This window comes from Crocodylus siamensis, chromosome 15 (genome assembly GCF_052110815.1).
Source record: "Crocodylus siamensis isolate JL-2025a chromosome 15, ASM5211081v1, whole genome shotgun sequence".
Classification (NCBI taxonomy): Eukaryota; Metazoa; Chordata; order Crocodylia; family Crocodylidae; genus Crocodylus; species Crocodylus siamensis.
Window position 1 is genome coordinate 39127628 of NC_143409.1, and position 14634 is coordinate 39142261.

The 14634-nt window shown below is 48.7% G+C and overlaps 1 protein-coding gene across 2 annotated transcripts; it reads left to right on the forward strand.

The window, feature by feature from the left end:
* Positions 1-1529: 1529 nt before the first annotated feature.
* LOC149852383 (butyrophilin subfamily 1 member A1-like) lies at positions 1530-8836 on the forward strand. Of its 2 annotated transcripts, none has more exons than XM_090029140.1 (3): positions 1530-1804; positions 5038-5140; positions 7409-8836. In XM_090029140.1, exons 2-3 carry the CDS (start codon positions 5065-5067, stop codon positions 7924-7926), a joined length of 594 nt encoding a protein of 197 aa, XP_089885266.1. In that variant the 5' UTR covers positions 1530-1804; positions 5038-5064; the 3' UTR covers positions 7927-8836. The 2 variants fall into 2 exon arrangements, with proteins under 2 accessions (XP_089885266.1, XP_089885265.1); XM_090029139.1 differs by lacking the exon at positions 1530-1804 and adding an exon at positions 1993-4098.
* The last annotated feature ends 5798 nt before the right edge of the window (positions 8837-14634 follow it).

Consider the following 14634-nt stretch of genomic DNA (forward strand, 5'->3'; position numbering starts at 1 on the left):
TCATTGCCATTGTCATCTTTGTAGACTTCATGGCAAACATGCTTGAACAAGTCTGTTCAGGAGGCTTTCTCAAAGGAAGCTCAAGGTCAGGGTCATTCTTGATGGACCTTCACTTATTCCTGAGAAGTTACACCAGGAAGAGGCTTGGTCTCTTCAGAGTCTGGAGAACATGCACATGCTTTCAGAAGCTTTTTTCTCAAGGCTCCCAAGACCTGGAACTGACCTAATCGGAGCATCACAGAATCATCAAAAAGTTGGACTGGAAGGATCCCCAGTGCTCAAGGCAAGATCATACCTGGCTAAACCATCTGAGACAAGTGCTTGTCTAACCTGTTCTTAAAAGCATTAGGAACAACCCCCATGCACAGTGACCAGGCACAGTATCCTAAACACCCTAACCTGCTATAGGCAAGGCAGGAGGACAAGGGCATCACCAATATTTTACCACTGCAAGGACAGGAAGCAGTTTGTTAATAACACATTATAGGGGTCTATTTAAATCACAGGGAAACTAAACCATTTTCATGGGTTGGATGTGGCATAAACAGCAAATTCTGCAATTATTTCTTGGATTGGCTCTGGTGGGCTGCCCCCTCCCCAGTGCTGATTGGTGGCCAGGGGGAGGAGGGATGAGAGGGTGGCCCTCATCTTGCCTCCTTTGCCTCATGCCACCCCACAAGCTGGCACCTTCCTCACGGTGGCAGGGAAGTTTCTTAGAATGATATATTTTATTTGACCAGCTATGTAGTTGGGATAGAGCTAGACAAGCTTTTGAGTAACCCAACAAAGAATGTCTTGCATTCAAACATTTGTCTAACTCTATCCCAACTTGATAGGTGGACCAAGAACAAAATTCCACCCTAAGAAATGCTTGTCTATGTAGCATAGAGAATTTTCTGTCCTGTGCATGTTTTATCATCTGGGCATGTTTTAACTAACAACTTCCTTAGCTTTGCAAATTCAAGGCATGGACCTTTTTCTCCCCTGAATGCTTCCTGGGACACTACTAGATTTTGAGACCTTTGAGGGTTTTCCATATGTCACGTTCCTAAATTTAGGGTGGCTTGTGCCACATAGAAAGTGTTGGATCTTTCACCCTTATTGGCTATTACAGTGATTCTCAACCAGGATGCCCTGGCACCCGTGGGTGACTTGAGAATTTTTTCAAGGGTGTCACAGGGTACTGGTACTGTTAGGTGTGCAAATATGATTCACAAGAAAATCCAAAGTCTTCAAATAGGAATTCATAAAAGCATGCTGACCTGTTGGCATCTTTCTGAGTTTTTTGCAGGAGAAAAATTGCTCTAGCATTTTTCTGTGGACAAAAGAGAGTGAAAGCTAAGAGCTGGCATTTTCCAAGGGGGGCCTTGAGTCTACAAGGGCTGAGAACCAAGGGTTGCCTGTACTTGCAGGGGCCTGCACTGGATGAGGCTGGTGCTTCCTGCGAGTCTTTCATTCCAAAAAACAAATGAAAATGCACCAACATAAAATCGAGATGCCTCTAAGGAACAAACCACTCTGCTACTAGGCAAGGCTGAGCCCTGTCTGTGATGAGGAGATTGGAAGTGATCGCCCTTCTACCCAGAAGTAGCTGGGGCTTCTGAGAATGCATCCAGGGCTCTCCAATCAGAAGGCACTGGTCTCATCTCTCTGCTTTGTTTATCCAGTGCCTACAGCATGAGGCTACAGCTTGTGCTCAGCCTACAGTGTCTCAAGATCAAAGGGATCACTCGGATGTATCTTCTCTGCTCTGCGCAGAGAAGCCTCAAGCCAAACAGGCAACTGGGCTGGATATGGAAAATTGGTAAGACCATTTGTTTTGAAACTGGGGGAAAAGCTGAAAGGAGCAGAGTGAGAATGGGGAAGGGGGGAAGCCCAGGAGGGTTTCACATCTGTTCTGTAGGGGGGATGTGTGTGATTTGTATGGATGTCCAGGAATCCCCTCTTCCAGGAATGCAAGGCAGGAAATTGCTAGCAAATGAAATAGGCAATTCAAACTTCTTGGGAACAGCAAATATTTCAACTAAATTGACTTGTATTTAAAAAATCTCCAAACACTTGCAACGTTGTTTGACTTGTGAGAGTGAATGTTGGAGTGCTAATTGCCGGTCTGGCATCAGTCCAGAGAGAATCAGCACTCTATTTGCTTTCCTCCTCCCCAGTTGTCCTGAACTGATGACACAGGGAATTGCTCAGTTAGTTTGTTATTCAAATTCCTTCATACATCCAGAGCCCTAATCCTGCTCCCTTTGCAGTGGAGTAGGGTTCTAGCCATGCTGGTCCAGGGAATATGGGTGAAGCAAGGGCTTTTTGGCAATATCTTTTATTACCAAACCATATAGTTGGGAGAGATGTTAGACAAGCTTTTGGGACCCTTGCAGAGGTCTGAGAGAAGCAGGTACAGCCTAAAATAATACCAGATAAATACAATTACATTTGTTTAACTCCATATGTAAATGAAAACAGTCACTTAAATGGAAGCTTAGGCTGTATTTGTGTTTTCCTAGACCTGAGGAAAGGCACTTTTTTGCACCCAAAGTTGTCTAATATTTTTTCAGCTTTACATTCGTTCAATGAAAGATATTGCCAAAAGCACTTTGCTTCTCTAGTTGTTATGTTCTCAGAGATAGCTCTTTGTCTGATTTTCATCAGTAGCTGTTTTTACAGTTGTACTAACCGTTTCAGGTTTGTCTCTGTACCTTTGCTGGGGGTGGCATATTTAAACAAGGAATCTATTGAGAATCTTTCCTGGTTCTGGAAGGGGCCTTAGGAGGTCAACTAATCCAACCCCTGTTTAAGGCAGGATCCTCCCTTTATAAACCATCTCAGACACATATTTGTCTAAACCTGTACTTAAAAGCTTCCAAGGATGGAGAGTATTATAATCTGTCCCAGTGGTTAAACACCCTCATTGTCATTTCAGAGCTGGTTCAATGGCCAGTATTCCTTGTGAAGTATTCATGATATAAATGCAGTACTTTTATATCAGGCTATGAATTACCTGCAAAGAAGGGTTGTGATTTTCATGAATTGTTTTGTTGTTTGCTGTTGTTTAACTACAAGTTTGAGAACGATTACAACCTGCCTTAGGCCTGGTCTTAGTACAGTTTTAACTGGACAAATGCCAGCTATGACATGGAGGGTGTGGTGTGTGTATGTCCTTATCTCTGAGAGACATGTTTTTTGCTGAGGCCTTGGGTCTGCTTGCCAATGTCTCCACCTCTTCTCAGAGTCATGAAGTTTCAAGTATCTCTAAAACTCAGGTTTGAATATGCACATGAGGCTTTTATTTGCAATCTGGGTATGGAGAGGCTATAGGCTTGCTGTTAGGAATATTCAGAGTTCACTGTTTGTGTGGCCAGTTGCAGCATGTCACGTGGTTTGGTTTCCATTCTCTGCATGGCCTAAGCTTTATACACAGGAAGCTTTCATTTTTGTGTGTCAGACTACCGGTTCTTGAAGAAACCACTCCTTGATGTTACTGTTTGGGGTTCACAGTGCAAATGGTAAGATTAAAAAGAGGGGGTTGGATTTACCAAGTACCGGTAACTTTGCATATGATGGATTTAGTGACAATGAAGAGCAGAAGGGGTGCCCAGTGCATGGCATGTGGGACTGATTTTTTTTCTCTCTGTCTCTCTCTTTCTTTGTCAGACATCAGAAGCTCTTTGAGCAGCCCTGGGGTTCTTCCTTGTTCCCACACACTCTTATGATGCCGGGAAGGGCCATGAATACCACAGAAAAAAGTGCATTTGCAGTGCCCTCATTTTATTGCATGTCTTGCATTTTTTGTGTTTTCCTTCAAGAGCCAGTTCCAGGAGTTATGTGTTTGTTTGCTTCTGAGGGATTATCTAGTTCTTGTGGTTATAGAGAAAAGTTTGATAACATGAACCTTTGGACTGAAAAACTAGCAAGCAGGTAATAAACGCTTACCCTGAGGCAAAAAGTTTACTATTAGACTTGCTACCATGCATTGCTGATGTACCCCCAATGGAGATCAGGGCACCATTCAACAAATGCAGAATAAGAGTCTGTGAACTGGAGACAAGACAGGCTGAAGATGAGAGGCATGATGCTTTGCTCAGGGTGACACAGCAGGTCAGTAGCAGAGCTAAACCAGGTCTATCTGATTGGCACCTCTCTACTAGGGCTGTGCAAAGCTTCAGGTGCTGGTTCGATTCAGAGGAGGTTCGGCTTAATACAGCAGCCGAATCTCTGAATTTGAATCAAATCAGTAGAACAATTAAAAGATCTGAATTGATTTGAAGCTCTCCAAATCAATTTGGAAAAGATTTGGAGAGCTTTGGAGATTTGGGCAGTCCCTGCTTGCTGTCGCAGGGAGCTAGACCCGGACTTTGTGCTGGTAAGTAGGGGTGGGGGAGGGGGTGCTGGAGAAGAGGGGAGGCACCCCTGCCTGTTCCACCAATCCCCCTGAGCACCCTCTTCCCACCCCAGTTCCTGGCTCTTCAAAAAAAAAAAAAAAAAAAAAATGCCAAGCACTCACTGGCTGCTGCAGCAGCCTTGGGGCTTCTGGGGGCTTGTAGCAGAGCCCCCCATGCAGCATGGAGCTGTGGAGGGCAGTGGGGATCACTGCTGGGCAGCAGCTGGTGAGTTGGGGCTTTTTAATTTTTTTAAAGAGCCAGGAAGGTGCGGCCGGGTGAGGCAGCCACTCCCAGGGCTGGGAGAGCGGGTGGGGGATGGGGCCTGCTTGATTCAGAGATATGGCCGATTCAGCAGTGGCCGACTCTCCAAATCAGATTTGGGCGAATTGATCTGGGACAGTGATTCAAATCACCGAATCGAATCACTGTCCCTTGAATCAGCCAAATCTGAATCTGAAGCGAATACTAGCTGCTTTGCACAGACCTACCCACTACTGTCTCTCTCAAGCTTATTCCTCCCAAGCCTCAAGAGCCCTGTTTCTCCCTCTTACCCCAGATGGTACCAGAGCCCCATTTATACAGTAACCTCATGGTGGGGGAAAGTCCGTGGAGGAAAATGAATCAACATGTGCTGTTTTGTTCTTTACCCACCTAGGTGCAAGGGGGGAAGGCTCAGGCTGTGATGGCTTTTCCTCCTGAAGTGAAGCAGAGAACTGAGGATTATATCTCCAACCTTCAAGCTCTAAAGCAATTCAAAGGTAATACATATAGACCTTGCTTCCCTATTCCCTTTGCATGCAATGCACTTACACAGCCACTTGCGGTGTTGATGAGACCCCCAAAAGAACACAATAAGCTATATATATAGTAAGGTAGGTAGGAATACAGCACACAGAAAGTTAGGTAGCTATCTTACCCAGCAAGACTACTGGTCAGGTGTCCGTGCTTTCCTTCATCCAGGGTGTCAAACATATGGGGTTCTTGTACATTTGACAGGGGTTGAGTCCTCAAGGTTATATTCTAAGCCCCCTAAATTGAAATGATGGGTTTTTAATTGAAAGCCACAGTTTTTCCGTTATGTTACAGCAAGGGACCTGATCCATTTTTTTTTCTTTCTTTTTTGTCAGAACTGGAGCCTGCCTGCGGCCAGGGGAGAAGCTGCTGGCAGGCTGAGTGGCCCCTGAGCTATGGGGAGCCCTGGTCCTTCCCTCCATGGTGGTGGCACCCCCTGGGGTTGCCTGCACGGGCTGCTAGCAGGCCGGGTGCTGCCCCAGTTTGGAGGCATCACCCAGCCTGAGCCAACTGTTCCCTGAGCCTGACTGGGGAGCAGTGCCCAGCAAGCATCCAGTAGGTATGCTTGGGGAACAACTGGATCAGGCTGGGTGCCCCTCCTCCAAGGCAGCCTGCCTGGGTGGCCCTGGGGGGCGCCAGCACTGTGGAGGGAAGGACTGGGGCCCCCTGCAGCTCAGGGGCTGTTTGGTCTGCTGGCAGCTCACCCCCTGGCTGTGGGAGAGGCGGGCAGGCTCTGCTAGGGGGGAAAAAAAGGATCAGGCCTCTTGACACTTCTGCCTACAGCAGATGCCTGCTGAAAGCAGAAGTGGTGAGGGGCCTGATCCCCGCCTTTTTTTTTTGCAGAGCTTGCACACCTCTCCCGTGGCCAGAGGGCAAGCTGCTAGCTGCAGTGCATCGTTGCAAACTAAACTACATCTGGAGCTGGGCAGCATCTCCATCAGCACTGCAGTGGAGTTTTTTTTTTACTCCACATCAGGACAATACTTTTATTTACAGGTACTATCCTGCTGCGGTGTAAATTAGTTTACTCCAGCCTAATAGGGGTGCACACGTAGTCAACTGCCCAGTAAACATCTCGTGTAGCGAGACCCAATATGTAGCACATAACCATATAACTGCAGTCTCTGGCAGGCGCGCACAGCTTGGGGTGCTATTCCCTTCTGCGGAGAAATAGAATTGCCCTGCACACACACTTACCAGACGTCATAAAGAGATGGACCCTACATCTTTTAGCCCAAGAGCCTAATGGTTTGGGCTCTTATTGAAGGTGCAGAAGATCCAAGTTCTAGCCCTGCCTCCCACCCCAATCCAGAGGCAGTGGAGAGTTTAAATCTGCCTGGCCTGCTTCCCAGCAAAGTGTTTCAAGCACCAAGACATAGGCCTCCCCCTGAGGCTGGGCCACTGGACAAGCGTAATAGGAGAGTCTCGGTTTTCTCAGGAGGAGGGGCACTGCCTAGAGCCCAGTGGTCCCTTTTATATGAATCAGCAGCTGTTTCATTGAACCACAAACCCTCTGTCTTCTTTCTTTCCTTCCTCCTGGACTTGTATATTTTCCTCCCTCGGATGGTTAGTAACCCAACCTCACCAGAAGGCTTAGGCAAGGGTTTGGGTAATGCCTGGCCTATAGCCTGATGGTTAGAGCACTTCGTTGAGATGGAGATCCAAAACACCCCTGGCTGAGGAGAGTCTCCTGCTTCCTGGGCAAACGCTCTAACCATCTGACTATTAAAGTTGGAGGCAGAACACCCCGCTCTCCTCTAGCAGCTGTCAACAGCTACTTGTGGGTTTTCATGTTTGACTAAAATTTCAGGCTTTTCTCAGCCTTAGGCATATACCTGGGAGCTTCTGTTTCCCCATCCAGGTACACAGCCAGAATATAGCCCTGAAGAGCATACTCAGTAAGCTAACATGGGCACTGCTAAATTGCAAAATGTACATTAAGTGCCAAAACTACAGTTCCATGGCTAAATTGGCTATGTATGGCACCCTTTTAGACACACAAAGTGAAATATGATTTAGTCCTTGTTGTTATACCCTTTTGCTCATTATCAGGGAGATGCTGGATGTATCTATGTATGTGTTTCTATGGAAATTTGACTAATAAAGATTTGGGCACCTTTCTGTCCTTTCTTCTCCTCACCAACAACAGGGAAACCCTAGAGATTTCTCTCAGATTCTCCCAACCCTAGTCTGAGCTCTGCCTCTAATACTCTGATTTTCCTTCTGTCCCACAGTGGATGTGACTCTGGATCCAGACACGGCAGGTCCTGAAGTCATCCTCTCTGAAGATCTGAAAAGTGCCAGATGGGGGAAACCAAGTAGAGAGATGCCTGACCGTCCTGAGAGATTTGATCGTAGTCCATGCATACTGGGCCGTGAGGGATTCATCTCAGGGAGACATTACTGGGAGGTGGAAGTGGACGGGAGGTTCTGGACTGTGGGGATTGCCAGAGAGTCTGTGAGAAGAAAGGGACACTCCATCTTTATACGTGATTTGGGGATCTTGGGTTTGCGGAAGTACGAGATACTTTGTGTGGCTCTCACCAGCCCTTCTAATACTTTTGTTCCCCTAGAGAAGATCAGCAAGGAGATTGGGGTCTATCTGGACTATGACTTGGGCCAGTTGTCATTTTATGATCTTAAAAATGAGAAGCTGATTTTTGCTTTCCCACAGTCTTCTTTCAATGGGGAGAAAGTCTTCCCTTACTTCAGCATACTGCTGTCTCAAATAAAACTGTCCCCCAATGGATGACATGCGTCTCTGACTTGAAAGAACTGGATTCTGTCATCTTTGGAATCAGTCTCTATGACCCTGGAAGAAGAGAGTATTTTTGCAAGGCCTCTCCTAGCTTGTATGTTCCTAGCATCTGTGTTATACTGGAGAACCTCTTTCCTGAAGAATTACTGACTTTCAGTCTTAGATCACAGTGTGGGGCTCCTGGGAGAGTGGACTGTTCTTGTCTGGTATTGTGGAACTTCTCATTTAGAGTCTATGAAGCCATGAGATGTCCGTGTTTCTTTAGATTCTCTGCTTGCTTTGCTGGAGTGAAGAGTAAGGAACATTTTAATAGCACAAATTAAGGAAGGAAAATCCTAAGTGAAAATTATTTCATCATTATCAATATGGCACCAGCTGTGAATGTAGGCCACGCAAGGCAGAACATAAGTTAAAAACTTGAAGGACTAAAGTTCTGTGGAAGACAGTGAAGTGCATCAGAATATTTGGGATATGTGCACAAGCAGCCTGGAATACAGGACCAAGCCTGAAACAAGAGATGCTCAGGGGATGCTGTAATTGAATACGTTCATTAATCAGAAAATTGTAAAGTTGCATGGCACCAAACATGACTGGTCGTAATGAAAGCAGGTAGAATGGTACGACCTGGAGAGCAGCAGAGCTCATCTGGGATCTGTTCAAGAACACCCAGAGAGACTCACCACAAACAAGTAATTGAATAAGTTCATTAATCAGGAAATTGTAAAGGTGCAACCAGGTATAATATTCATTAAAAATAATTATTAAGATGATTAATCAGTTGATCATAATATGCAATGATGTGGACTTGAGGTTAGCACTTCAAATATATAAAAAAAGTGTAGAATAGAAATGCACTTTGGATTTGTGTTTAATCCTGTTTGATCACCTGGCTGATTGTGTGAATAAAGGCTACATGAAACTTACTGAAAAATTGCTGCATGCTTATTTGAACTGCATTGTAGTAGGACCTAACTGGTCCTGAAGGCAACGACAGTAGATACCTTGATTTAAATTGATTTTGCCATCAGCAGATTCTGCTTTGACGTATCTTGGTACAATTTCTTCCCCCTTCTGTTCACTTTTTGAAGCCTTTCAAAGTCTGACAGAAGATCCTGGATGAACAGTTCTGCTTAAGCTGACAGGTTCTATTTTACAGTGCGTGCGTCCACACAAGATGCTTAATGCTCAGAAGACTAATTCTACAGTGCATTAACATGGCTGACAAAAACTGCACTAATGCATAGTAGATTTAATCTAATGCACATTAAAGTCACTTAAAGAGCATTCATCTGCACTAATGCATAGTAGCACTGATTACAGCGCTGTGGCAAGACGGCCTCCAGGGGTGCCGTGACCTCCCCCAGGGCCTCGCCTACCCGTGCCAACTCAGGTCTTGAATGCACCCTCTGTCTCGCCCACCACGTTGTGATCTTATATTATTAATGGGAGGCTGCCTTCCTGTCCACTGTGGCACGGTGCCCACCTTACAATGCCGGGACTCTACTTGACGCCCTCTACTCCCCCTCTCCCAGGGCCCTGCTCCAATATCTGCGCCCTCCCCCGGGGCCTCACGCTCTCGTCCCAACTGGGCTTCTCACTAGGCTCGCCCCCTCCTGGCACTTCTCCTGCGCAGACAGTGTCCCACTGAGGTCTGTGCCTCGCACTCCTCACCCACACTCAGGCCTTCTATGCCCGACTCGGACTTCCCAAGGTTGGGGCTTAGGCAGCCTCAGCCTTACCTGGCCCCCAGACCCGCCTTCTCGGGCCTATGCCCCACTGGGCTTCTGCCTACATTGAGCTATTCCTGAAGCTGCCCACACTGGGCTGGGGTCAGGACACCCCCACAACATGGCACCCTCTGTGGTGCTAGGAACTCCCCCTCTACCAGGGAGCTCCCTTGATGCCTCCTCCACACCTACAGCCTCACCCGGTCCTCCAGTATCACTCAAACACCCCAAACAGAAACTCAAGACCATAAGCCTACTGGCTGAAACACAAAATAAGCCTCCTGGCTATAACCTCCATTCAACACCACCCTGGCTACTCTCCATCTCCGTCAGGGTTCTCACCACCACATCTCATGATGCTGCACTGCTCTACAGCACAGCCTCCTGCTATCTAGGCTGCCAGAGGTGAACTAACCCTGGTCTTAGCCTTCTCTGCTTATAAAGGCCAGGCCCTGCCCCCTGGCAGTCAGCTGACCCAATTGGTTGCCATAGCAACTGGCACCTGCTGCCCTAATGAATGGCAGCTAAACCCATTTACTACTATTCAGTAGCAGGCAACCTAGTGCCCTGCTACAGGCGCATTAAGTTAGTGCCTGTAATAATAATTGCGGCTCATTAATGAATGTGGAGATGCACCCAGCAAGTTGTATTTTGAGATAAAAATGCATATAATCTGGACACTGGCTAATCCACAATCACTTAAGAAGCACTGGGGAATTGAAACCCCCTGTTTACTGTCTAGAAATGTCAGAGAAATGCTAAAGACCCATTGCACTAAAGCTGTTTCCCTCCTCTCCCCCTCCATTTGTTCAGCTCCCTCCGTGACTAAGGAGGACTTTGGGACCTCCCGCTCTTCCCAGTCAGGGGCATGGACCAAGGTGGTCAAGGGCCCCAAGGCCCGCCACACCAAGGCCACTGCCCCGCCGGAGCTTAGCAACAGGTTCGCACCTCTTGCAGCCCCAGCAGAGCCCACGCAGTTGCCAGCTCCCGCAGGCAACGCAGGCTCGACCGCAGCTACTGGCCCCGCTCTCCCCAAGACAAAGCGTAAGGTGTTTGTTGTGGGAGACTCCATCCTGCGGGGCACTGAGGGGGCAATCTGCCGCCCCGACCCCTTAGCCCGGGAAGTCTGCTGCTTCCCGGGGGCCCGCATCCGAGACATTGTGGAGAGGATCCCGCAGCTCCTCTGGCCCACAGACCACTACCCCATGCTCCTGATTCATGTGGTCACCAATGACACGGCTCGGAGCACCCCCAGCCAGGTCATGAGGCGCTACAGGGAGTTGGGAGCGGGGCTTAGGGGTCTGGGAGCTCAGGTGGTGTTTTTCTCGATCCTCCCAGTCTCGGGCTATGGGCTGAGGAGGGAGAGGAGGATCCACGCGGTGAACCAAAGACTGCGGCGCTGGTGTTATCAGGAAGGCTTTGGCTTCCATGACCACAGCCCGCTCTTTGGAGAGAGAGGCAGCAAGCTGCTGGGAAGAGATGGCCTCCACCTCTCTCCCCTGGGGAGGAGGCTCTTCTCAGCCAGGCTGGCTGACCTGCTCCACCGGGCTTTAAACTAAGCCCGCTGGGGGATGGGGGGACTACTGCCCCTGCTGGCCCGCTGAACGGCCCTTGCAAAGCCAGCGGACCAAGGCACTTAAGGGGGCACTTAAGGGAGCTCACCCCTGCCTCAGCCCTGGCACAATCTGTGGGCAAGACGAGAGACCACAAGAGGACACTTGCCCGCCTGTACACTAATGCCAGGAGCCTGGGCAACAAGCAGGACGAGCTCGTCCTCCTGCTCAGTGAAAAGAAATATGATGTCATTGGGATAACGGAGACCTGGTGGGACTCCACCCATGACTGGACCATGGGTATAGAGGGCTATACCCTGTACAGGAGGGATCGTGTTGACAAAAGGGGCGGGGGTGTAGCTCTCTATGTGAAGGAAAGCTACATGTCCCTGCAAGCTGATGTTGGCGACTGGCATGGACAGCTAGAGACCCTCTGGGTAAAAATTCGTGGGGAATTCGGCACAGGGGACACAATGGTGGGAGTCTACTACAGACCTCCCACTCAAAGTCCCGAGCTTGACCAGGAGTTCGCCTGGGAACTGACTGAGGCCACTTGCTCCAGGACCTTGGTTGTCATGTGTGACTTCAAGTACCCAGACATCTCGTGGGAAGATCACTCAGCTAAATCTGAGCGGTCGCAAAGCTTTCTCTCGTGCGTGGATGACCTCAACCTGACTCAAGAAGTCTATGGGCCAATGAGAGGCAAAGTGCTGCTCTACCTGGTACTGGCTATGGGGGACGACCTAATCGGTGACCTAGTGATTGATGGGAAGTTGGGTGACAGCGACCACGAGCTGATCACCTTCACCATCCGCCGTAAAGCTGGCAAGTCAGTCAGCAACACAGAAGTCCTTGACTTCAGAAAAGCCGACTTTGATAAGCTCAAGAGGCTAGTCGGTCAGGCCCTCAGGGACCATGACCCCAGGGAGATGGGAGTTCAAGAAGAGTGGTTGCTTCTCAAGGAAGTGATCCTCAGTGCACAAGCTAAATCTATTCCAACACGGAGGAAAGGCAGCAAGAAGGCACAGCAGCCCCCCTGGCTCTCCAGAGACCTAGCGGACCTACTGTGGCTAAAAAGGAAAGCCTACAAAGGATGGAGGACGGGATTCACCTCCAAGGAGAATTACTCCGTGCTGGTCCGGTCCTGCAGGGAGCAAACCAGGAAAGCCAAGGCTGCAACTGAACTCCAACTAGCTTCAGGCATCAAGGACAACAAAAAGTCCTTTTTCAGGTATGTGGGGAGCCAGAGGAAAAGCAAGGGCAATGTTGGACCCCTGCTAAACCAGATGGGGCAACTGACAACTGACGCCCAGGAAAAAGCCAACTTATTAAATAGGTACTTTGCGTCAGTCTTTCATCAGTCACACGGGATGCCCATGCCTGCTATGGGACAGGGAAATCTGGGTGAGGGGGATCCCCTACCCTCCATAAATGCTGACCTCGTGAAGGAACACCTTGAGAAGCTGGATACCTTTAAGTCAGCTGGCCCTGACAACCTGCACCCCAGGGTACTCAAGGAGCTGGCGAGCGTCATAGCCCAGCCCCTGGCACGGGTCTTTGAAAACTCCTGGCGCTCTGGTGCAGTGCCCGAAGACTGGAAGAAGGCCAATGTGGTGCCGATCTTCAAGAAAGGGAGGAGAGTGGATCTGGCTAACTACAGGCCCATTAGCCTGACTTCTATCCTGGGGAAGATCTTAGAAAAGTTTATTAAGGAGGCCATCCTTGAGGGACTGGCCCAGGCTAACATTCTAAGGGACAGCCAGCACGGGTTTGTTGCGGGTAGGTCTTGTTTGACCAATCTCATTTCCTTCTATGACCAGGTGACCTATCACCTGGACAAGGGAGAAGAGATTGATGTCATATATCTTGACTTCAGAAAAGCTTTTGATCTGGTATCCCATGATCACCTCTTGGCCAAACTGCCCAGTTGTGGCCTTGGCTCCACCACTATCCTCTGGCTGGGAAATTGGCTTCATGGTCGGACCCAGAGGGTTGTGATTGATGGCAGTCACTCATCATGGTGCCCTGTAACCAGTGGGGTCCCTCAAGGCTCTGTCCTGGGACCCATGCTGTTCAACATCTTCATTAACGATGTGGAAACTGAAGTCAGGAGTGGACTGGCCAAGTTCGCCGATGACACCAAACTTTGGGGCAAAGCATCCACGCCAGAAGATAGGTGTGTGATCCAGGCTGACCTGGACAAGCTCAGGAAATGGGCAGATGAGAACCTCATGGCGTTTAACACTGAAAAATGCAAGGTTCTCCACCTTGGGAGGAAAAACCTACAGCACCCTTATAGGCTCGGCAGTGCTACGTTGGTTAGCACTACAGAAGAAAAAGACTTGGGGGTCATCATTGACCACAAGATGAACATGAGCCTGCAATGTGATGCTGCGGCTAGTAAAGCGACCAAAATGCTGGCGTGCATCCATAGATGCTTCTCGAGCAAATCCCGGGACGTCATTCTCCCCTTGTACTCGGCCTTGGTGAGGCCGCAGCTGGAGTACTGTGTCCAGTTTTGGGCTCCACAATTTAAAAAGGATGTGGAGAAGCTTGAGAGAGTCCAGAGGAGAGCCACGTGCATGATCAGAGGTCAGGAAAACAGATCTTACGATGACAGGCTGACAGCCACGGGACTCTTTAGCCTGGAAAAGTGCAGGCTCAGGGGTGATCTGATGACCACCTATAAGTTTATCAGGGGTGACCACCAGGATCTGGGGGAACGTTTGTTCACCAGAGCGCCCCAAGGGATGACGAGGTCGAACGGTCACAAACTCCTGCAAGACTGTTTCAGGCTGGACATAAGGAAGAATTTCTTTACTGTCCGAGCCCCCAAGGTCTGGAACAGTCTGCCAGCGGAGGTGGTTCAAGCGCCTACACTGAGCACCTTCAGGAGTAAATTGGATGCTTATCTTGCTGGGATCCTATGACCCCAGCCGACTTCCTGCCCTTTGGGCAGGGGGCTGGACTCGATGATCTCCCGAGGTCACTTCCAGCCCTAATGTCTATGAAATCTATGAAATGAGGCGACAACAGTAGCATCAATGTGAAATACAATAGATGGGAATTGAGGGAATGGGAAATTTCTTCAAGATGCACAGAATACAACCATACCCCGGTCTGACACAGCACAGGCCCTCACATGGTTTAAAAGAAATACTGTGGAGTGTATGCATGGGGGGAAAGCAAGGGGTGGGGAATGAAAGCATGTGTTGTCAAGTGTTTGTTGTTGCTGCTCTTTTTTGGCCCTTTCCCCACATATCTGGAATAAATAGCCCTGTATTTCAAATGAAAATAGATTCTTTTCATTGAATTTGGTACTTTGAAGTTTCTTCCTCCCACCACTCCGGTATCATAGAATCATAGAAGTAGGGTCGGAAGGGACCTTATAGATCTTCAAATCCGACCCCCTCCCAGGGCAG

Coding starts and splice junctions, on each gene's coding strand:
- LOC149852383 (XM_090029139.1), top strand. CDS start 3,991: ATGGAGATCAGGGCACCATTCAACAAATGCAGAATAAGAGTCTGTGAA. Junction 4,099..5,037: donor TGCTCAGGGTGACACAGCAG/GTCAGTAGCAGA, acceptor TTACCCACCTAG/GTGCAAGGGGGGAAGGCTCA. Junction 5,141..7,408: donor AGCTCTAAAGCAATTCAAAG/GTAATACATATA, acceptor TCTGTCCCACAG/TGGATGTGACTCTGGATCCA.